Below are 23,927 nucleotides of genomic sequence, written 5' to 3' on the forward strand. Positions count from 1 at the left end.
TAGGCTGACGGCTGGGGCAGCAGCAACCCTGGGAGCACAGGGCTGTCCAGGGACAGAAGCCCTGGATCTCCCTTCCTCCAGCAAATTCTCTTGTTTGGGACCTGTCAGGTCCTGACCATGGCAGACAAGGAAGGTGAAACCTGTCGCATGATCCAGGGGTGAGGATGTGGGCTGGGAGTCAGTATTGGAGATCTGGGTTCTTTTTCTTAACTTTGCCATTGCCTTGCTCTTTGCCATTGGCCTTAACTTCTTTATCTTTCAGTTCGTCTGGGTGGGTTTCTCTCCCACCCTCAACCAGGCCTGGATTCTGTGCATCACTCTGCAGCATAAAGAATCACAGCAACATCCTTCGCTGTCTGTGGGAGAATACTCTCACTGGAGATATGCCACGTGCACGGGCCCATCCAGGATTCCTAAATCATGAAGACGGTCATGCTGGTTCATGGCTCATTCTGGAATCCCACGGGTGTAAAGATATCATAAAGGGACCTTTCTTCTTCCTTCCCTCAAAGCTGTTCTGTGCTGCATCTCCAAGAGGCATAGCCTAGAACAGGGGCGGCAATAAGCAGCCTGGAGGCAGTTCACCAAAGTTATTCCCTGGCAGGCTGCCAGACACTTTATTTACCTGCACATCCTCATATACAGCTGTTCACAGCTCCCATTGGCCATGGATTGCTGTGCCTGGCCAATAGGAGCTGCAGGAAGTGGCACGGCTGTGAGCGTTCCTCAGGTCTCATGGGCTGGAGTGATGAACCCTGGCCAGCAGGACACGTGAACGGCTGCACCTACCAAAGCTTAGGTAAATAAAGCACCTGGCAGCCTTCCAGGGGCTACCCCTGGCAACCTGCGGCCAGCCTGAAGCCTGGTTATCATGCACCCCGGCCTAGGATGTTACCCTAGGTATGTTATCCATTTTATAACTCACGTGAAGAGCTACTGATGAGAGGTGCAAAGGATGACTACTTTTAATACATTTAAAAATGTTGTATTCACAAACTACACTGCATATGAAATACAGTATTTAAGGGTAGTTGTTCTATCACATCACTTGCTATATTTATACGGCAACTCAATGCAATAACTATATTTCAAACAGTGAAGAATCCTTCTGATTTTCAAATGATACAATAGCAAGTCATACATAGTGCACATCATAAAACCATGTAATAAAGACGAGCACATCAACAGAGACACCCACTTCTGCATTCTTTTACTGCAGTCCCATTTTTAAGGTGTATATATTTCACATATTTCTTTCCTTCCCACCATTAGCCACTGAGACTCAGTCACACTGGTAGCGGGACTTGTTCTTGTTAAACCTTAATCGTTTCTCTTTCCACCTTGTTGAAAGAATTCTGAGGATAAACTGGAGTGAGTATTTGAGACAAAGGACCCTGGTGATTAAATCGAGAGGAGGGTCCACACTTTGCAATGTATCTGCAATCACAAAAAAGAAGAAATTATCTTTTGAAAACAAACTTTTTCATATTTCTCAGAGACACACTCTTTGCCAACCATTGTGATTGCTGACTCTGGAGAAAACGTATATAATTCTCAACAGTCCCACACCACTAGACTCAGCTGGTTCAACAATGGTGGCAAGAAATTCACCAAATAGTCCTTGGTGACATCTTCCCCGCCCAGCTCAGATAAAGTGTTCCATTACATTCTGAGTTGCTATGGTGAAGACATCGAGCCACATTCTGAGTGCAAGCAGCCAGCAGGGACTCTTCTGGCATAGAACTTTCTGCTACCATAAACCTGGCATAGACAGGTCCTATACTAGCTGTCCCCAGCCCCATACAGGCCATCAGAGGACCCTGTATCAGTGTTGCAACGTAGAAGAATTTCTATTGTAATTTTTATCAGGGCCAGGACTGTTGCAGAAAAGACTTCAGCTTCAAGGGGCTGTAACTTCCTGTCTTTCTCAGCTCTTGCTGCATCAAGCTCGGATTGGCTGTAGGATGGAATTTGGTTCATTATATCTTGTGGTGGGAACAGTGGCTGAGGACTCAGGTTTTACTGGCTGTTAAGTTCTGTGAGTGCCAATGCATTTGCTTTCACCCAGATTTGTTTCTGCTCTCTCTACTTTCCTTAGAAGAATTACTTTATTCTTATATCTCTATGGGATACCACACACATACATGAGTGCATTTAATTCTGCCTTTATTTACCCTTGTAAAACCCCAGAGGTTTTAATGGGCGGATTGCTTGGGTGTAAATCGGAGCAGAGGAGGTTCCAGTGTCTTTTAACCCTACTTCATCTCTTTTGCACACTTCCCAAAACAAATCAAGTCTCTTCTCTTTAAAACTCTCTTTCCTTCTTTTACAAAGTGCCACTTGCTCAAAATCTTACAAACAGCTTGCTGAAGGGCATGTGTCCTTCTCTCTAAAAGCAATCCACACTCAACTCCAAGTACAATAATTATTTAAACAAAATCAGTGGTAGACCTCTGCTGAAAGGATAAGAAGTCATACTCAGTGGAACCTCAGATTTATGAACACTAGAGTTATGAACAGACCAGTCAACCACACACCTCATTTGCAACTGGAAGGCTGTGTCTAGACTAGCCCCGACTTTCGAAGGGGGCATGGTCATTAGGGTGTCAGGAAATTACTAATGAAGTGCTGTGGTGCATATGCAGCACTTCATTAGTCAAAGTCACCCCCGCAGCAACTTCGAAGTGGGAAACTTCAAAGTGCTGGATTGTGTGTAGCCGTGGGTCAGCTGTGGGTACTTCACTACAAAATTTTGAGGAGTAAAGGGACACACACACACACACACACACACACAGAGACTAAAAGTAAACTACTAAAGAAAAAAAGGAAAGTTAAGAAAGGAGATTTGAAAACATAAGGAAATATTCTGTGCTTGTTCCATTTTGATTTAGATGGCTAAAACCAGCATTTTTCTTTTGCATAAGCTGTATGGATGTTCAGGGGTAAACTTGTGAAAGAAAAACACAATATTTTGTTTGGAATCATGAACATTTCAGAATCACAAACAGCCTCCATTCTTCAGATAGTCATAACTCTGAGGGTACACTGTAATAATAAGATCATCATATTTGCAACACACTGTGTAGCCCATGTGGATTTTTCTTTGATGAATAGCTATGGACAGATATTTCAAAAGGGGACCAAAATATAAAAGGTTGCAAACAAATCAGTTCTACATTCTCTGTAACATTCCCTTGCAGATCATGTCTCAACAAAATATTTCTAATGCAGCCCCCATGTTTTAGTTGCAATAAAAGACTTTGAAACTATCTACTGCTCTACACCTCAGTATCTGAAAACCACATTATTATTATTATTATTATTATTAATAATAATAGTGATAATAATAATAATTTGATGTGGATTAATTTGATAAGAGACTACTGTAGTCATTTGCTAACATAGTGTAATGAATGTTCATTATAATAATAAAATAATAATAATAATAATAATAATAATAATAATAAATACTTTCCTCATAAAACAATGATATTCATGCTGAAAAACAAAAGGTCAAGTGTGTGCTGTTTTATAGCTTGTGCGACCCTATTGGTTTCATCACATTTACCAGGAGCCTAAAGTGTTGAAGTTACCTGGTCTACCCACAGCTAATACTTTTGTACGAACATTCATTACACTACATTAGCAAATGACTACAGTAATCTCTTATGTTTCTCTTATTTGTCTCTAAGTAGAAGTTACAGAACACTGAACAATGTGTTACCACATCAAATGATGTATCTACAAAGATATCCATCACCTAAAGCCCTACATATCAATCATATTACAATAAGAGGAGTCCAGAATGATCAAATGTAGAAACTGAATGAGTCATCATCCATAAAAGCAATAAGGCTCGATAACCTCCCCATAAGAGGAGACTAGATAGAGGTCCCTTAAAAATCCACTCCACTTCTTGGTTAAAGTGATCAGACTCAGGAACTCACCTCTCCACCACAGCTCATCAATGGCCTCGTCCTGCACTATTGAAATCAGTTGGACTTTTTGCCATTGATTTGAAAAGGTGCAGGACAAGATCATACATGCTATTCTTCAATATATACTATGTTGACCAATTTTTGGGTACTCATAGGATCTGGATTTTTGTTTTTAACACACCAATTTCAAACATAAGGCTATATTCCACCATCTTAACTCATGCTGAGTTGTATCTCGCTTCATGAGTAGCTCCACTAAACTATATTTATTATTTACTCACAGAGAAAGGCATTTCTTAAAGTGAGTAATGATGGCAGAATCTAGTCCACAGTGCCTGATTATACTCTCTCTCTCATACACCCCTTACGAAAGCCCTGTAAAGTGATGCCATGAACACAGGACAAGAATTCCTTCCTGCATTACAGACAAAAAAAATCCACGTGCTGTCATCTGGATTATTTTTTGAAAAATATCACAAGTTCTTTCCCTATTTTTAATAAGTCTGGTTGTAGAACTAGAGAAACGCTGAGTTGCACTGCTTACTGAAGTCACATGATAACCCCACTGAAAGCCAAAGGAAATAACAGACATATTTAACTTTGTCAGATTGCATTTCCACATGATTCTTTGCTCTTGGAATTTAGTATACGTCTGAATGATGCCAGTGATCTCTGCAGAGGTACATCAGTATCTGTGTGTGTAACTGAAATGTAACTTGGTCTTACAGCAAGTAGATTGAGTTCAACTCGATTAACCAATAAAAATCTCAAAGAACCTTTTGTGTATTTTCAATCTATGCAACCTTCAAACCGCTGTTACAGAAAAAAAATGTCTGTTTTCCAAGTACAGCCACACAAAACAAAGGCAGAGGTATCAGGAGAGTGTGCCAGTAGGTGGCACTAAGTCATAAACTGCTCTGACAGAAACAATGAGAAGTCTTGTGGTACCATATAAACTAACAGATTTTTTGGAGCATAAGCTGTCATGGGCAAAGACCGACTTTGTCAGATGCTGTGATGCTCTGACAGAGGAATTCTTTCATAGCCAGTCAGTTTCCAAAAGCTTGTACTGGGGGTGCACAAAAGTCTTAAAATTAATTCAAATAAGAGTGTTCAAAAGACGATTGTCTTAGAAATTAGTAGGGACTTCAATGTTACTGTGAAGTTGTAGATCACTGTGTGGGGTGGGGGTGGGTGAAGGTTAGGTAGGAGGGAGTGGACTACTCCAAGTGGCAATATAAAACCACGTAAAGAGTAATAACAATGAATAATTACTAAATAATTCTCCAGCTGCTTCTGGGGAAGAAAGCAGGGTACAGAATCACAGCAGGGACTTTGTGATGAAACTGCTTTTTAAGGAACTCAGCTACTGCAGTGAAGAACCTAGCATAGAAGTAGAACATAGAGTAGTGACAATTGGTAACAATTTTCTGTGAAGCACGCACCTATGTCTTAAGGGCTTCAGACCTGCCCCCAACAAAATGCAACCTCATTATTGGCATTATTAAATGCAATATAGTCCTAAAAATTCCAGGACAGATCTCAATCTAAACATAATCACAAGGGTCATAATCTAACCAACATATCCAACAACATAACATGGAAATGGTCAGTACTTTAGGACTCCTGTTTACCTCGAGAATTAATATCTATTTTAATGAATTCCTATGGTAAGATTAAAATGAACTGAGAAAAGCAAGAATAATCTTAGATTGTCTTGGGAGCCACAATTGGATTTGATTCCCAATATTTTTCTTTAAACCAAGGAAATGTCATCTTCAAATTTAATTGTTCTTTAATTAAATAACTATAATTAGGACTTTTCCTCTTATGTATCTGAACAAATTGAGTAATATGCCTTACTCTTACTTACCCATGCATTTGTGCAATTATCGATGGGGATGCTGAAGGAAGATTAGAATTTGCCGGGTGGGTTGCTGTCCAATGAACCTTGCCAGTGTATCCAGGGATATTTGGAGTGCTACGGGAAAAAGTTGAAAGGGGAAGGGCAGGAAAGAGCTAAATTAAATGAGTACAGACTTGAAATAATCTATCACAGACAATTGTAAAGCCACCAGCGTGTGTTCCTATATCCAAGGAATATAGGCGCTGCAACATGTAAACATGTGATTTTATATTGAATGAAAGCACTGAGCCTGATCCCCAACTGGTGTAAACTCTCACAGTTTCTTTGAAATCAATTGTGCTGCAATAATTTACACTAGCTAGAGATCTGGCCCATGAACTCAATTTTTATTAGAGGACAAAAATCAGTTCCCCGGTGTTTCTCACCTTGTTTTGAAAGGATGGGTTTTATCTGATTTTCTGTACACTGCTCATGACGAAGAACAACATTTCATTGAGAGAAAAGAACTAGAACGTGTGTTTCATAAAAGCCTAAGGCAAATATTTCAAACACAGGTTACACTTTAGGTGGGATTTAGGTCCCAATACCAAACCCAGCTTCTCGGTGAGCCTCTATAGGCAAATTTTTACCTATGTTCAAATTTCTTGCAACAGAGGTCCCCAAACATTTTTTTTGAATGCTCCCTGTGCTTTGTAGATGCATGCCACATATGTGACCCCCTCCTTCTAAAAAACAGTATTTCCACGGATACCTGGGATCTGAGAACCCAGACCATGAGTATCCCTTGTCAGGTATATGCTCCAGGTGAGTGATTCCCAGAAGGACAGAGCTTCACCCCTCTCCCTCCTGGGATTCCCCTGTATCACTCACAGGCCCTGGCACAATCCCAAGCATGCATGTGCAAGAGCCTGTGGTGGCAGGGACAAACTACTTCCTAAGGTGAACCAAGCACATGAGTTTCTGAAGAGATGAATAAGTTTGACTGAAGCCACCCCTAATCATTGCACAGGGAGAGCTCACTCTTTGTACCCTTCTCCCTCCTTGTCATCTAAGCTTGGTAGGAACTGGAGACTCAGCTAATGATACATACTCCTATTTTACCAATGTTTCTGAAGAAACAAACAAAAAAATGCAACTAGTCAGGTCCTGGATCTCCCGATAACTTCTTTGAGTCCTTCCTGCTGCCCAAGAAGTAGTGCCCCATAGTCTGAAAACAAGCATCCTACAATAATTCTAAGGTTTTGCAAATTTCAAGTGTGATTTCTGGTATATTACTCCGGGCAATTTTCCTAAACAATAATTTACATTTGCTCCTGTTCTATTGGATACACAGCATTGAACCATCAATACATTTTTATCTAATACAAGCAGTTTAAGATAGTTAGCTGTATATTATTAAAAAGTCCAATGTAACATCTGATTTTGTACTAGTATCTTATTTAACTACACATATAAAGAAAAGAAAGAAAGATGTACACTGTTACAATAACATCCATGGAATCCATCCTAATCCTTCAAAATCTTAAGCATCTTTACCTTGAAGTACATCACCTGCTTAAAGATACTCACTTGCTTAAATGCTGGATACATTAGAGTACTCAGTATCTGGCAGGATGGAGCCTGAGTATGTTAGTACATAATGGAGGTGAGGAAAGAACAGGTTAAGAGCTATTTAGAAAAGCTAGACATATACAAATCCATAAGTCCAGATTTAATGCATCCAAGGGTACTGAGGGAATTGGCCAATGACATTGCAGAGCCTTTAGCCATTAGCTTTGAAAACTTGTGGAGATCGGGAGAGGTTCTGGATGATTGGATAAAGTCAAATGTTGTTTCCATTTTTAAAAAAGGAAAGAAACACAATCCAGGGAACCATAGACTGGTCAGCCTTACCTCAGTCCCCAGAAAATCATGGAGGGGAACCTCAAGGAATCCATTTTGAAGCTCTTTGAAGAGGGGGAAAGTGATCAGGAACAGTCAACACTGATTCAGCAAGGGCAAGTCACGGCTGACTAATCTGATTAGTTTCTATGATGAGGTAACTAGCTCTGTGGACATGGGAAAGTCAATGGATGTGATATACCTTGACTTTAGCAAAGCTTTTGATACAGTCTCCCACAATATTCTTGTCCATAAGTTAAGGAAGTATGAATTGGATAAATGGAGTATAAGATGGATAAAAAGCTGGCTAGACAGTTGGGTCCAACAGGTAGTGATCAAAGGTTTAATGTCTGGTTGGTGGCCAGTTTCAAGTGGAGTGACTCAAGGATCAGTTCTAGGGCCCGTATTGTTCAACATCTTTATTAATGACCTGGATGAGGGGATGGACTGCACCCTCAGCAAATTTGAGGTTGACACTAAGATAAGGGGACGGGTAGATACACTGGAGGGTAGGGATAGGGTCCAGAGAGACCTAGATAAATTGGAGGATTGGGCCACAAGTAATCTGATAAGGTTCAACAAGGACAAGTGCAGAGTCCTGCACTTGGGATGAAAGAATCTCAAGCAGTGTTACAGATGGAGGACCAACTGGCTAAGCAGCAGTGTAGTAGAAAAGGATCTGGATTACAGCGGATGAAGGATTGGATATGAGTCAACAGGGTGCCCTTGTAGCCAAGAATGTTAATGGCATATTGGGGTGCATTAGGAGAAGAATTTTCAGCAGATCTAGAGAAGTTATTATTCCCCTCTATTCAGCACTGGTGAGGTCATGTGGAGTATTTAATGCAGTTCTGCCCCCGCCCCTCAGTACAGAAAGGATATGGATGCATTGGAGAGGGTCCAGAGGAAGGTAACGAAAATGATTAGGGGGCTGGAGCGCATGACCTATGAGGAGAGGCTGAGGGATTTGGGCTTATTTAGTTTGCAGCAGAGAAGCACGAGGGGCGATTTGATAGCAGCCTTCAACTTCCTGAAGGGGACTCTAAAGAGGATGGAGAGAGGCTGTTCTCAGTAGTGATGGATGGCAGAACGAGGAGCAGTGGTTTCAAGGTACAGAAAGGGAAGTGTAGGTTGGATACTGGGAAAAATTATTTCACCAGAAGGGTGGTGAAGCACTGGACTGCGTTACCTAGAGAGGTGGTGGAATCTCCATCCCTAGAGGTTTTTAAGTCCCAGCTTGATGTAATCATGGCTGGGATTATTTAGTTGGGGTTGATCCTGCTTTAGGCAGGGGGCTCAACTCAATGACCTCCTGAAGTCCCTTCTAGCCTGAGGATTCTATGATAATGACATCTATGTCAGTAGAAAATGCAATACGCTGACAGTTAATAAGGAGAAAAGTACAGCTTTTATGTGTGATGCAAAGAGACTGAGGAAAGATTTCGTTATATAAGGCAGTACAATGGAAAGATCAGCTCCTAAGAGGCAAGAGTTTATTTTTCGTGACACCTAGGTGCTCCCTAAAAAAATAAATATTGGAGTGATTGAGCCTACACAGCTATTAATTTTCAGTAACAGAAATCCCTTTAAACTAAATTCAGTGCAGGAACAAGAATCAACTCATGGAAAACGTGGGTTATTATACAATTTGCTGGCTGTGTACCTAGGCAATGTGTTACTCTAATTTCTCATTGGGGTAGAGACAATGTTAAAATGGTGAAGCTAAGAGTATGCAATTCAGATATTAAACATGATGGATTTGTTGGAAAATTGATTTGTCACTAAAGAGATTCAACCCTCTGATCAAGGTAAACTTTGCTCAGCATTGAACATCAAAGGGGAAAGATAGGTTTTATGTCACACCCACTCATATCCAGTGGCTGAAGAAAGGCTGATCAGGTCAACAGTAATATACATGAGTATTTCTGGGGTTGCTCTTCATCATATCTAGCTGCCCATAGCTCCAAGGTACCTTCCATGAGGTTTTTTCTTATCCCCTTTGCCATGCTCCTACACCAGCAGAAGTGACTTGCAGCCAGAATGGCAACTCTATGTCATCAGAGGATTCCCTTTAATGAAGAGGAATCTCCATATAGTTGGTTAAACAAGTTTTTCTGTGGCTTTGTGCCATCACAGCAGCTGTAGCAAGCCCAAGAATCAGAGCTAATAGTGGGGCACATTTTCTGAAATAGTCACAATGGGGTGTGTGTTTGTCTATTTGTCTGCAAAAACAGAGTTTTGCATACACACAGTGACCTGATTGCGTGCACATCAGGCAACTGCATGTACACCTATCTATCTGCATGCGAAAACATCTAGGGTGTGCAGGCAAATATAGGGTTTCATAAATACATGAGGTCCATTGTACAAACATGTGCATTTAGCTATTTTTGATCATTTGGTTCATAAGAACTATTTTTAATCAGTCTGTGCTTGGGATTTTACTACCCCAAGGCTGTGACACTTACAACAGAACCTCAAAGTTACAAACATACCAGGAATAGAAGTTGTTCAGAACTCTGAAATGTTCAGAACTCTGATCAAAACATGATGGTTGTTCATTCAAAAATTCACAACTGAACATTAACTTACTGCAACTTTGAACCTTGACTCTGAAAAAGAAAAATGCTTTTAACAATTTAAATTGAAACAGAACAAGCACAGAACCAGTTTTCTTACTTCATCGCATTTTGTTAAAGTTTCCTTTTAATTTTACTAGTTTGCATGTGACACGGTACTACATTTGTATATGCTTTTTTTGAGAGGCAAGCAGGAATCTTTGAAGCCTGATTGTGTACTGCTGGTTCCCAATGAGATGTGTGGTTAACTGGTCCGTTTGTAACTGGTGTTCATAACTCTGAAGTTCTACTGCAATAAGATAAGAATTGCTCATTGGATTCTCCATTGTATAATGAAACCCTAATGACTTCCACGGAACTGCACCAGTGTGACACAGAATTGGGGCCACTGCATGATATCTTAGGGTATCTTGTAATATACTATATGGCTAGCTGAAACTAACCCACATAACTACTGTATAACAGTATGGACAGCTGAGCGTCATTATGCAGCATCTGATTTTTAAGATCTTCTGATGTTTAAAGCTTGCAAAACCACCTAACCCAGTTACACAATGTAATTTCTTTCACTAACATATTTTCCTTGGAAAGAAGATAAGAGAAAAACAACAGGAAAAACGTACGAAACAACACCATGAACAGTGAAATGAGGGCAAGAGACAGTCCCAGATTCAGATTTGCTCTCGGTTGTTGTCTTACTTTTAGAAGTGATTTGCAGAGTTAACATACTTTTAGTAGCACGCTAAAGGATGTTACTCTGAAAGAGGAGGAGGCTGTGTAAAGAGAAGCTAAAAGTATCAGGATGCTAAGAAAGCCTATGTTATGTTAACCAGCTGCCCTCATGGGAGCCTGAAGAAGGGATGCAGAAATGTGCTGTGGTTATGCATGTGATAAGGTAGAAGAGACTGAGGTTAAAAAAAATACCTCTTTGGGTTTTGTTTTTGGATCATGCTGTCTAGATCGCTCATGTTTTCTCTGCTGAGATGTTGAACCAGATCAACTCTGCTGAAAAAAACAACTGAGTGCCAGGTTACAACTGGCAACATGCAGAAGTCTTTGTGGTTAGGATTCTCGTCATCAAGTTTTCTTTCTGTCACCATGACATCTCTTTCATCTTGGTCATATACTTCCTTATTATCACACTAGCAGTCCTCACTCCCCACCCAAAAAAACCAACCATCCACCATATTCAGTGTATAAGCATTTGAAGCTGTGCAAGGCCTAACATTTCAAACAGAAAGTGGGTGCATCCATTTGTGGGTTCCCATTTTGAAACTTTTTAAGGGGCCTTGGTTATCAGAATGTTCTGAGTGACCATTCTCGAAAAATTAGAAGGGGGTTTAAGCTGGTCCTGAAAACTGAAGCACTCAAAATAACTAGTTGCTTTTGAAAATTTAGGTTTTAGTTCTCAGTGCTTTAGCTTGAGTGGTAAACATGTTCATTGTCATTGTTAACTCTCCTTGCACAACAGAAACTGGTGCAAAAGCATAATATTTTACAGCAGCTGCTAAATGATCACTATACACTGCTTGCAGACCTCCCAGAGCTTCTTACTCCGTGCTTCAGTTTTACAAAAAAGAAAGCATTGAATAAAGCTCAAAACATACTCACATGATGTGGTAAAGAACACCTACACAAGGTTAGAGTACCTAAGTCTGTTTCTGATGACATATATATCTGTTTACCTTAGTTTGCTTCTGATTTACATAAATGTAAACTCAAAACTGGGCATTTAGTTAGCTACAACTGTGCAAAGTGAAAACTACTATAAATGAATGGCATAGTTTGATTTGGTAGTGTTTCACACACACTTTACATTTGCGTAAGCGATATAGTAGGTAGGGAAGCAGTTCTCCTGTGAGAGTTTTCAAGAGTTCAAGATTTTTCTCATCCCAAAATCCAGAGAAAAGTTCTAAATCTACAAAGTGTTCATGAACTAATTTCCTGAACAAAATCCTTGACTGGGTCAAATACAGTATACATGAACTAAAATCTTTAAACAAAAAGTAATTTGAACAGAAAAAAAATGACTTTTCATTTTGAAAACATCAAACAAAACTGTATTTTGGAAGAATCATGAAAACTAAACCTTTCCTTAAACAGTTTCAGTTTTAACAAATTGTAATTTTCTGGTGAAAAAGATGTTAATCAGAAAGTTTCTTACCAGTTCTAGTAAATGAATATATCATTTGCAAGACTTTGGAGGGACCTGTCTCTGTCTAGTATGGTTCATGAAATTTCTGTTTTGACTTGAATATGGTCCAGGAGCACATAAGAACAATGAGTTAGAGTATGATCTCAACCCATGCAGATATTTGGAGCAACACAACTGAAGTCACTGGAGATACCCTGGGGTGAGATCATAATCTGACTGAGTGTGATGGGGGGACTAACATTAAAAGTGCTCATAATCCAGCTGGAACAGCTACAAAGAAAGGGGATATAAGTTATGGGAGGAGAATGGTTTGGACTTAGAACTCTGGGGGCTTTACCTTCAAGGTACACCATGCACAGATCTCCCATTATAATCATGGGCTTGCAGGACTAGTCTTCCATGAGCTAAATCTGCTTCTGACACTATCATCATTTGTGGTCTTGCATGAGTCACTTACTTTTATTTTCCAGATATGAAAATTGAGGAAATGGAGTTAACACTGTGCTTGACAGAAATGTTAAGGAGATTAATTAGTTAAAACTTGCAAAGTGATGTTAAGCAGAAAGTCTTAGATGTTCGTTAAACATTGTGGGTGTGTCTACGCTAGCCGGCTACTTCAAAGTAGCCGGCACAATGTTGAAATAGCACGCGTTGCGTGTACATGCGCTGTGTGCTATTTCAATGTTGAAATCGATGTTAGCAGCGAGATGTCGAAATTGCTGTTCCCATCCGAAGCTGGGAGCAGCGCCCTACTTCGATGTTCAACGTCAAAGTATGGCACGTGTAGATGAGCCGCGTCCCGCTACTTTGAAACAGTGGGGTCCTCCATGGCGGCAATCAGCTGAGGGGTTGAGACACTCTGTCCAGCCCCTGCGGGGCTCTATGGTCACCCCGCACAGCAGCCTTTAAAGCACCATGGACCCGGATTTCCTGTGGCAGGAAGCTGAGAGCATGCAGGCTGGAGCACTCACATGTGCTAGCCCTGCATGCTCTCCACAGGCCCTGAACCACCACCCACCACCCATGGCAGCCAACCAACTCCCAGAACGCCCCCAAGGCTCCCCCCCAAGGGGAACCAAGCACCCCCGGCAGCCAAATGGGGGGCCAAAAAGAGTCAGGGCCCCTCCTGGTCAGAGGCCGAGCTCCGAGACCTGCTGGGGCTCTGGGGTGAGGAGGATGAGGAGTAAGCGGCGGAACGTGGAATTGTTTGTCAGAATGGCCGAAGGCCTGACTGCCCAGGGTCACCCTGCCCGCACTCCGGATCATATCTGGAGCAAGGTGAAGGAGTTGCAGCAGGGTTATGCCCGGGCCCTGGACTTGCCTAGCTGGTCTGGGGCTGCCCCTGCCGCTTGCTCCTATTACAAGGAGCTCAGGGCCATGCTGGCACCCGGGACACCCCCTCCCACCCCCAGCCACCCTTGACACCACAGCCGACGAGCCCCAGCAGGCCTCGGAACTGGAGTCTGGGCCAGAGGCCAGCCCCATACCCCGGGGCCCACCCGAGGAGCCACCCCTCAGGATGGCAGAGGAGGGGTCCTGCAGTGAGGAGTGGGAGCTCCTCATAGACCTCCCCTCCCAGAGCATCAGCCGGGTGTCCGCCCACTGGGGCTCCCCTGACCGCAGCAGTGGACGGTCAGGTACATATCCCACAGGACACACACCCCTGGGCCATGGGGCAGGGGCACCAGACATTACCGGGAGGCCCATACACCCCAGTCAACCCTGACCTGCAACTGCCCAGCCACAGCATGGTCCCAGGACGGCTGTATGGCCATCAGTCCCCATCAGCACCCACACCCATGGACAGCACTGTGCCCTAAACCCGGGGGTAGGGGGAACATGCAGTGGGGACACCCAACAGGGACACCACACCCACTGAAGGGGACAGAGACCCAGCACCCAAGGGGGCGGGGGGAATGGGCCACAGACCAGGGCACAGTACTAACAGCCTTCCTCTCCCTCTCCGCAGCTGCACCATCCGAAGCCCCAGGCAGCCAGGCACCCTGCATGGTCTCCAAGAGCCCACCAGAGGTCAGCCACTGCCAGTGCTCGGAGACACCCCCAAGGCCAGTGGGATGGGCACGTCACCGCCAGACCCAGGGGATGGCCCCTGCGGACCCCAGCTTCTGGCAGCTCTCCAGCGGCAGGCAGAGGTAGCCGAGGAGAGACTCCGCTTCCACAGGGGGGAGTCCACTCAGTGCTGGGCAGTGTGGCAGGCGTTCATGGGCATATTCTGGGACATAGCTGGGTTGATCTGGGAGGCTGTTGATCCCCTGCTGCCCCCACTGACACCCTCCCTGCTGCTCCACCAGATGCTCCCCCCCGCTGCCCCTCCCGCCACGCTGCCTCCCACCCCACCAGCTGCACTGCCTGCCATGCCATCTGCCAGTTCCCCAGGACCAGAGCCCACTGGGGCTGAAGACTGGCCGGTGGAGGCTTCCCAACCATACCTGCTGGTCCTCCCAGCCCCCAGCCAGCTGCACTGTGGACTGTGGACAAGTCGGGGGGGGGCACAACCCGTACCCACCAGGGGTTACATCCCTCTACACCCACCCCAGATTGATGGGCCGACAGCCAAGCCATTCGCTGGTTCCCCATTTGTATATAGTGGTCCCCCTTGTGTATAGTTGTTCACCTTGTATATAGTTGTCCTCCTTTGTATATTGGTTGCAGTTTTGGTTGTGCACATAACACAGTTACCAGTTTTCAATAATCCACAGTTTTATTTTCCAAAGAACTTGAGATGTGTGCTTGTTGGGGGGATGGTGTGTGGGCAGTTGGGGGCGGTGTGTCGGGGCCCCTCCAGGGAAGGCCAGGGAGGTGCTCAGGGGTCCCCCTGATCAAAATGGGCCCACAGGGCCTCGCGAACCCCAACCCCCTCATGGTGGGCCTGGCTAGTGGGTGTGGCGGACGGCTGGGGGAAGCCCGTGCTGGCGTCAACTTCCCACTCCTGGACAAAGGCCTCCCCCTTGCTCTCCACAATGTTGTGGAGGATGCAGCATGCGCCCACAACCTGGGGGATGTTCTGGAGGCTGATGTCCAGGAGGGCAAGGAAGCACCGCCAGCGGCCCTTCAGGTGACTGAAGGTCCTCTCTACCACCTGGCAGGAGTGGTTCAGTCTGGCTTTAAACTGCTCCTGGCTGCAACTGAGGTGGTCGGTGTATAGGCGCGTGAGCCAGGGCTGGAAGGGGTAGGCTGTGTCCGACACAAGGCAGAGGGGCACAGTGGTGTCCCCCAGAGGGTTCTCTCTCTGGGGGATGTAGGTCCCTGCCTCCAGCTGGTGGCACAGGCCCAAGTTCTGGAAGACGCGGGCATCATGTGTACAGCTGGGCCAGCCCACGTAGTCATCCTGGAAGTGGCCCCAGCTGTCCACCATGGCCTGCAGGACCACGGAGTGGTAGCCCCTGAAGTTGATGTATCTTCCCCCACTGTGGTCCAGGGTGCAAATGGGAATGTGGGTCCCGTCCAGGGTCCTGAAGCAGTTCGGAGGCCCCATGGCAGCAAATCCAGCGATGGCTGTGTCCAGGTTCCTGACTTGGATGACTCTCTGGAGCAGCATGGCATTGAGCACAAGGACCACCTGTGGGGAGGGAACAAAAGCACCTAGGAGGGTGTGCAGGGTGCCCCAGACCCCTCTTCCCAGGCCCCCCTCCCAGGCACCTCCCCAGATACACCCCCGCCCAACCCCTTCCTCCCCGGCACCCCTCCCTCCCCAGCCCCACACCTGGCCTCCTCCCTGGCCCCCCCCGCCCTCCAGTGGGTGAGAGCCCAGGCCTCCTTACCTCCATGATGACGCCCCTGACTGTGGCCTTTCCCACTCCGAACTGGTGTCCCTCGGAGTGGTAGCAGTCTGGAGTGGCCAGCTTCCAGACGGCTATTGCGACCCTCTTCTCGATGGGGAGGGTGTGCCACATCCAGGTGTCCTGGTGCCTCAGTGCAGAGGTGAGCCACTGGCAGCCCCTGGTTGTCATCCCACTCTCCCATGACCAGCTGCTCCCACCACTCGGAGCTGGTGGGGTAGATCCAGAGGCTGCGGAACACCTGGCGGGGGAGGAACAGGGGAGCCCAGTGGTCGGGGCGTCCCTGTCTGCCCCGTGGGAGGGCCCCTCTGCCAAGAGCTGATGGGCGGCCTCCCATGCAGCACCTAGCAGGGCACTTACTCCCTAGGTTACTATGTGGAAGGATTCCAGGTGCTGCTGCTGCTATTGCTGCTGCTGCTGGGGGTCCATAGCTGCTGTGCGTCAGTCTGTGAGAGTGTGGCTAGCGCTCTGCAGACCTCGTGCTGTGCAGGCCAGGTGTGTCTGGGAGGGGCCTTTTAAAGGAGTGGTGTGCTGTTGCCCCGGAAGGGCTAATCCAGCCTGCGACCGCATCTGTGGGCGTTCCTGGCCCCTTATTTTGACGGGGAGTGCTTGTGTGTGTGGAGGCTCCGCATTTCCTTCCGGGACGGTTCTTTTCAATGTTCCCCATCACTACTTTGACGTTGAACGTCGACAGCAGCAGCCCCGGAGGATGTGTGGACGATACGTGTTGAAGTGGCCTATTTCGATGTTGCTACTTTGAAATAGGCTACTTTGATGTAGTGTCCTAGTGTAGACGTAGCCTCTGTGTGTGTGTGTGAGAGAGCAAGCAAGTGCATACAGCACTGCTCTCTACTGAATGGAACAAGAACGGTTGATCATTGGCTACGTCTAGATTGAAGAGATCTGTCGGCAAAAGATACACAAATTGTGCAATGTATTTGCAAATCTCCTGCCAACAGTTCTGTTGCAAGAGGATTTCTTAACATTTGGCCCATCTACACGGGGTCAAATGTTGGGAAAACCCCCTCTGCTGACACATCCCTTCCTCCTCGTGCAACGAGGATGACCAGGATGTTGGCAGCAGGCTCCCGGAGCAGCAGACTTCTATCCGGAGACCTCTGGGCTCCCAACAGAAGCCTGCAATATAGACATAGTGTTTGTGTCACAGGCCTTATACTGTTAATGACTGCCCAACAATCTATCTAGTTTAGGAAGCAGGGGCCTGTGCTTTGAAGCAAGAGAATTTGTGGTTTGTCCTGACCATAGCTGTCTAGTTCCAGCAGGCTGTGATACTGGGCAGAGTTATAAACAGAAAGTTGTGTGTGTTACAGTATGGAAGGCACAAAAATATTGAGAGATCAAGAGTTGCCACTTCAGATGATCTGACAGCTCTCACTTTAGGAAATTTTGTTATGTAAGTTGGAATTTACTAAGTTTTACTATGCCATGCATTAGTGAGTTTACAGCCATGCCAGGAATTAAAGAGAATTATTCATGCAGTGTCTGTCACACCAAGCATCCCCCACATGAATGTTTCAGAGGAAATCCCCACCAACAGTGTGGGAGTTTTTTCCATTGACCCTTAGAACACCTGCAGAACTAAAATATCACTTAGACCATAATCTCATTGCAGCAGCTGATGGGTGGAAGGGGTCAGATAAAGGAAAAAGCTTGTGAGTGGTAGATAGAGGAGAAAGATCTACAAAAGACATTTAAATAAACAGTGACGTGGCATCATGAAGCCATGTGCTAAAGTTAGAATAGTTTTCTTTTAGTACTGAAAATAATCCTTAATGTACAATCTTGAATTAAATATTTCTGTGCATTAATTAACAAGACATAGTTGTGTCATTACTTATATTATTCATAAATGATCTGAAAAAGAGCGTGAATGGTGAGGGGATAAAATTTGCAGATGATACAAAATTATTCAAGGTTGTTATGTCCAAAACTGAATGCAAAGAGTTATAAAGGACCTCACAAACTTGGATGATGGGGAAACAAAATGGCAGATGAAATCAATATTGATAAGTGCAAAGTAATGCACACTGGAAAACCTATTCTCAAATATACATACATAATGATTGAGTGTAATTCAGCTGTTTAGCTAATTCAAAAATACATCTTGGATTCATTGTGGATACTCCTCTGAAAACAGCTGCTCAATCTGCAGTGGCAGTACAAAAAAAATCTAACAGAACGTTAGGAACCATTAGGAAATGGATACATAATAAGACAGAAAATAGAAAACTGCCATTCTATTAATCCATGGTATGTCCACATCTTGAATACTGCATGCAGTTCTGGCTGCCCCATCTAATAAAACATATTAGAACTGAAAAAGAGTACAAAGAAAGACAACAAAAACGATTAGGGATTTGGAAAAGCTTCCATGAGAGGAGAGATTAAAGTGGCTGGAACTATTCGTTTTAGAAGAAAAGATGACTGAGAGGAATTTGATTGAGATGTATAAAATAATGAAAAATCTGGACAATATGAACAGGGAAGCATTAATTACCCTTTCACATAACACAAGGACCAGAGGTCACCAATGAAATTATCAAGCAGAAGGCTTAAAAGTAACAAAAGGAAGTATTTCATACAAACAGTCAACCCGGGGAACTTGTTACCATAGGATGTTGTGAAGACCAAATTTAAGTGGATTCAGAAACCCACCCCTTCCCCCCAAACATTAGACAAGTCAAAGTTATATCCTTGCCTATTTGCCCAGATGGTCCAGGACACAGTTCCATGCTCTGAGTGTCCCTAAACTTCTGACTATCAGAAGCTGAGATGGGACAAGGGATACATCACTCGATAATTCCCCTGTTCTGTTCATTCCCTCTGAAACAACTGGCACTGGCCACTGCCAGAAGACGGGCACTAGGCTAGAGGGACCATTGGTTTGAATCAGTACAGCCATTCCTATTCCTATTCTTATTTTATTTAATTGGGAGAGTGGATTTCAAAAGCAGCTAAGAAATTTAGAAGCACAAATCCCACTGAATCCTAGTGGGGCTTGGGAGCCTAAATCACTTACTTTTGAAATCTCCTCCTTGGTGTCACTGGCTCTTGTGACTTGCCTTAGTCTTTGAAAATGCCCAGGAACTGGAGCTCCAGCAGGGATCGTGCTCTCTTTTCTCCCACAGTGCACACGTACGCAACAATTCACACATACGGTGCCAGATCTGAAACAGTGCTCAGCAGCCAATTATTCACAACAGCTCAGCACTCTCAAGGCACCCAGCATGCTGAGCTCTTTTGGAAATCTGGCCCTAATTGTAGCCGATGACTTACTTTTGAAAATCTGGACCACAATCCACTTTTCTCATTAGCCCATTACTCATAACTGCTCTCTGCCTGGTACTTTATCAGCCATATAATACACAAAACCAGTTTCTTTATTCATTTTTACAAACAAATTAAAAATGAGCAAACTGGTTAGTCCAGCTTGTTTCAAATCCCAAAGTAGTAATCCAGAATAAACGGCAAAGGCCCCAATACATCAGGGCACATAAACATGAGCACTATTCAGTCCCTGTAAGCCAAGAAATTACACATCTGTGTGATAACCATTTGCTACAATGGGACTTATGCAGGAATGTGCTTCGATGAATTGCTGCCAGGGAGAAGAGACAGTTTTGATCTAGTTCTGTGGGAGTAAGGGAATGTTGAAGTGGGGCGCTTCTTTTGAAGCCACCCCTATTTTCACTGTCAATCTGCAATTTGAAGTCTGTGCACCCAGCTGCCATTATGCTAATGAGGCACTGAATATGCACATTAAGCCTCATTAGCCTGCTTCGAATTGCTTCATTACCATGCCACCTCCAACAGGAGAATGGTAGTGAAGCAGCAGTCGGAAAGAAGAAAAAGAAAACAAATATGAAAGCAAGAAGCAGAGAGACAAGCGCAGCAGGAGGAAGCCAGACAGAAGTTAGGGGAAGGTACAAGACATACAAAGAGCAGAATTAACAGCTATGGTGTTAGTGTTGCCCAGCATACATTGATTGGAAAAATTACAAAGAAAACCTGCAATAATCAAGCTCACCTGACTATCACATACACAGAAAAGTTTCATGTCTGTTGGTTTGCTTCTCTAATGGCAGGTATTTCACCCTTTCGTACAACGCTTCCTGTCCTCAAACATACGTTCCAATGTAACTACAGTGAAAGAGGGGGGATGGATCAAACCCAATGTGTTTATAGCCAACTCAGGAGTGAATCTGCAAACAAAATGTACTTAAGAATGGCCTACTCCATGCAGGCTGAGTGATCTGCGGTATATTGCCATTCATAGGGGCAGACTTCCCAGCTAGCTGGGGGGTGGTCTACCTAAACTCCTACCCCAGCCACACCTCCATTCCACCCGTTTCCCTTGGAGACCACTCCCTTCACACCACACCTCTTCCCTGCTTCCTCCCCTAAGCATGCCCCATCCCTGCTCCTCCTCCTCCCTCCTGGTGTGTCGTGAATACTGTGAAACAGCTGTTTGCAGTGGTCAAGTGCTGCTGGGAGAGAAGGGAAGGAGCTGATCAGCAGAGCCACCACAGGCTAGAAGTGCAGGGGAGACAGGAAGCTTGGTTGCTGGTGAGTGCTGACCACCTCCTTCAACACTCAGCACCCATGGAGTCAGGGCCTATGCTGCCATTCGGAATCCCTTCCTGGACGATGTGGAGCTACTGAGAAATCAATGTCTAGGTCTCTCTCACTAGTACAGTACAGACTGATAATGCCAGGGCACTGAGCCAGACCACAAATAATGGTGTTGATTAATATAAATACAGCTTCACAAGTTTAGCATCTGTGGCTGAGTCACAGGTTTCATATATGGGAGTGGGGTTCCACTAGTTATTTTGCATCTGATTCACATAGGAAAAAAAATATGAAGGTTTACGAGAACATATACATCTCTGTAGCTTTATTTGTATTTCACGCGACAGGAATTTTAAACAGACTTTCCAAAACCAAGTTTCTAACATACCACGCTCTAAAAAATATTATGGAGGAATTTCAGTCTTGTGGTTAAGGCACTGGACTGGGACTCAGGAAATGCAAGTGTGATTCTAGGGTCTTCCCCGTATTCCCTGTCCAGTTCAGCCTAGGATGGGACAACGTTTAATATCTCTGCATCTTGATGCCCCATCTGTAAAGTGGAATAGTACTATTTCCTAGTTACACAGTGTGTTTTCAGCGCAGACACAATACTATGTCTATGTACAGCACTTTGCTTTAGACATTACCTCAGTACAAACAGTAATCCGAATGTGTTTGTTTCTTCTAATTCCTTTACAAATAAAAAGATGTCTTTCTTTTCCCCAAAAAGGGAGACCAGATTGTCCCAAGAGGAATAAACCAGCCATTCTCACTCTCACCACCTCTCCTCCACTCTGTCTCCGCAACCTGGCCCAAATGTCTGCCCTTGAAGTTCTAGTTTCAGATTTGCTACTGCTCTTACTGGTGAAAAACTAGCAGGGCCCGGAGAAGAACATGAACACGCATAAAATACAAATTCAGAAAAATGTATTTCAGGATAACCCTTTTTTATTCTTTTGGACTCTCACTCAACCAGAGGTGATGAGTTTAATGCAGATTGGATGAACTTCTATAGCCTATCTTATGCAAGAGGACAGGCTAATTATTACAATGGTTACTTCTGCCCTTAAGATCTACAAATCCCTAATAATTTATTTAGGCTTAGTGGATATGGTGTATATACTAGGGGTCAGATTCTGATCTCTTTAATCACAAAGAATAGCATCTTATTATGCAAGTAGTTCCACTGAAATTGGCAGAGCTATCTGAAGAATAAGGTGCTGCTTGGAGTCATGGTCACAGCACCTAGTGCTATTTAAACTAATGTGCATTCAGTATTAATGATTACTAGAGCACACAACAAAAATCAGCTATTGCCACAGATGCTTCAGACATTTATTTAGCATATGTTCTGAAATCTGTGCAACAGGCCTAGCTCTCTGATGGGGGAGTTTGCTTTTTCTGTAGAAGACAGGGGAATATTTTTAAAGCTTGGTTTTTTCCCACAAAATGTATCTGCCATTGTTTCCTTACAAATGTGAACCACCTGTGTTCAGTAAAAACTGCAGAAAAAGATCTACCAACTGTACTCAAAACTAAGTTTGTTCCTCTTTTGTTTTACCATTATTATGTGTTATCCCAACTTTACAGGTAAATGTTTCTGACCAGGTCAGCCTACTTAACAAAAATTCAGGAAGCCCATAAAGAGAAAAATATTTTTGTGCTCATACTATAAGTAAAAAGGAAATAATATACTTGATGGAATATATACAGCAAGCAGTTCTGTAGCACCTTAAATACTAACCATTTATTTATTAGGAAATGAGCTTTTGCAGATAAGACCCATTTCCTCAGAATTTAAAGAAGCAGGTCTTACCCATGAAAGCTCATTACCTGACGAATAAACTGGTTAGTCTTTAGGGTGCTACAGAACTGCTTATTATTTGTGAAGCTGCAGATTAACATGGCTACACCTGTGAGTTAATGGAATACAAGCAGTTTTTTGCAAACTCAGATGACATCTAGTGACCAAATCTAGTAATTATTTGTTTAGCATTAAAAACACTCAGGCTGTGCCTACACTTGGCCAAAATTTCAAAAAAGGCCATGCTAACGGCCAAATTGGAGAATGCTAATGATGCACTGAAATGAATATATCAACACCAATAACGGTGTTGATTAATATAAATACAGCTTCACAAGTTTAGCATCTGTGGCTGAGTCACAGGTTTCATATATGGGAGTGGGGTTCCACTAGTTATTTTGCATCTGATTCACATAGGAAAAAAAATATGAAGGTTTACGAGAACATATACATCTCTGTAGCTTTATTTGTATTTCACGCGACAGGAATTTTAAGCAGACTTTCCAAAACCAAGTTTCTAACATACCACGCTCTAAAAAAATATTATGGAGGAATTTCAGTCTTGTGGTTAAGGCACTGGACTGGGACTCAGGAAATGCAAGTGTGATTCTAGGGTCTTCCCCGTATTCCCTGTCCAGTTCAGCCTGGGATGGGACAATGTTTAATATCTCTGCATCTTGATTCCCCATTTATAAAGTGGAATAGTACTATTTCCCAGTTACACAGTGTGTTTTCAGCGCAGAGACAGTACTATGTCTATGTACAACACTTTGCTTTAGACGTTACCCCAGTACAAACAGTAATCCGAATGTGTTTGTTCCTTCTAATTCCTTTACAAATAAAAGGATGTGTTTCTTTTCCCCAAAATGGGAGATGGGGAGACCAGATTTTCCCAAGAGGAATAAACCAGCCATTCTCACTCCTATCACCTCTCCTCCACTCTTTCTCTGCAGCCTGGCCCAAATGTCTGCCCCTGAAGTTCTAGTTTCACATTTGCTACCACTTGGCCAAAATTTCGAAAAAGGCCATGCTAATGGCCAAATCGGAGAGTACTAATGAGGCACTGAAATGAATATTCAGGGCCTCATTTGCATGCTGCCAGCTGCAACACTTCGAAAGTGCCATGTTTCGATCACATGTGGCTCATCTACGTGGGACACTTTTCCAAAGGACCCCACAAACGTGGCAATCCCCTCATTCCTATCAACCTATCAGGGTTGCCAGGGCAGGTCCTGCAGTGCCAGTAGGGAAAGGGCACAATAAGCGCTGTCCTAAATTTCCCCACCGTAAAGGCTGAGTGCTGGCACATT

At 44.0% G+C, this 23,927-nt stretch overlaps 1 protein-coding gene across 1 annotated transcript in view; it reads right to left on the minus strand.

Annotated features, from left to right (window-relative positions):
• Nucleotides 1-1,267: 1,267 nt before the first annotated feature.
• The window catches only part of SPMIP7 (sperm microtubule inner protein 7), a 53,659-nt gene continuing 30,999 nt past the window's right edge, over nucleotides 1,268-23,927 (minus strand). Inside the window, exons 8-9 of the mRNA XM_074986015.1 lie at nucleotides 5,812-5,919; nucleotides 1,268-1,437 (exon numbers count right to left, since the gene is read on the minus strand). Of these exons, the coding sequence (XP_074842116.1) occupies nucleotides 1,314-1,437; nucleotides 5,812-5,919 (232 nt within the window). The 3' untranslated portion in view covers nucleotides 1,268-1,313. The remainder of the gene's footprint in view (nucleotides 1,438-5,811; nucleotides 5,920-23,927) is intronic.

The sequence above is a fragment of the Carettochelys insculpta genome, chromosome 2 (assembly GCF_033958435.1).
Source record: "Carettochelys insculpta isolate YL-2023 chromosome 2, ASM3395843v1, whole genome shotgun sequence".
Classification (NCBI taxonomy): Eukaryota; Metazoa; Chordata; order Testudines; family Carettochelyidae; genus Carettochelys; species Carettochelys insculpta.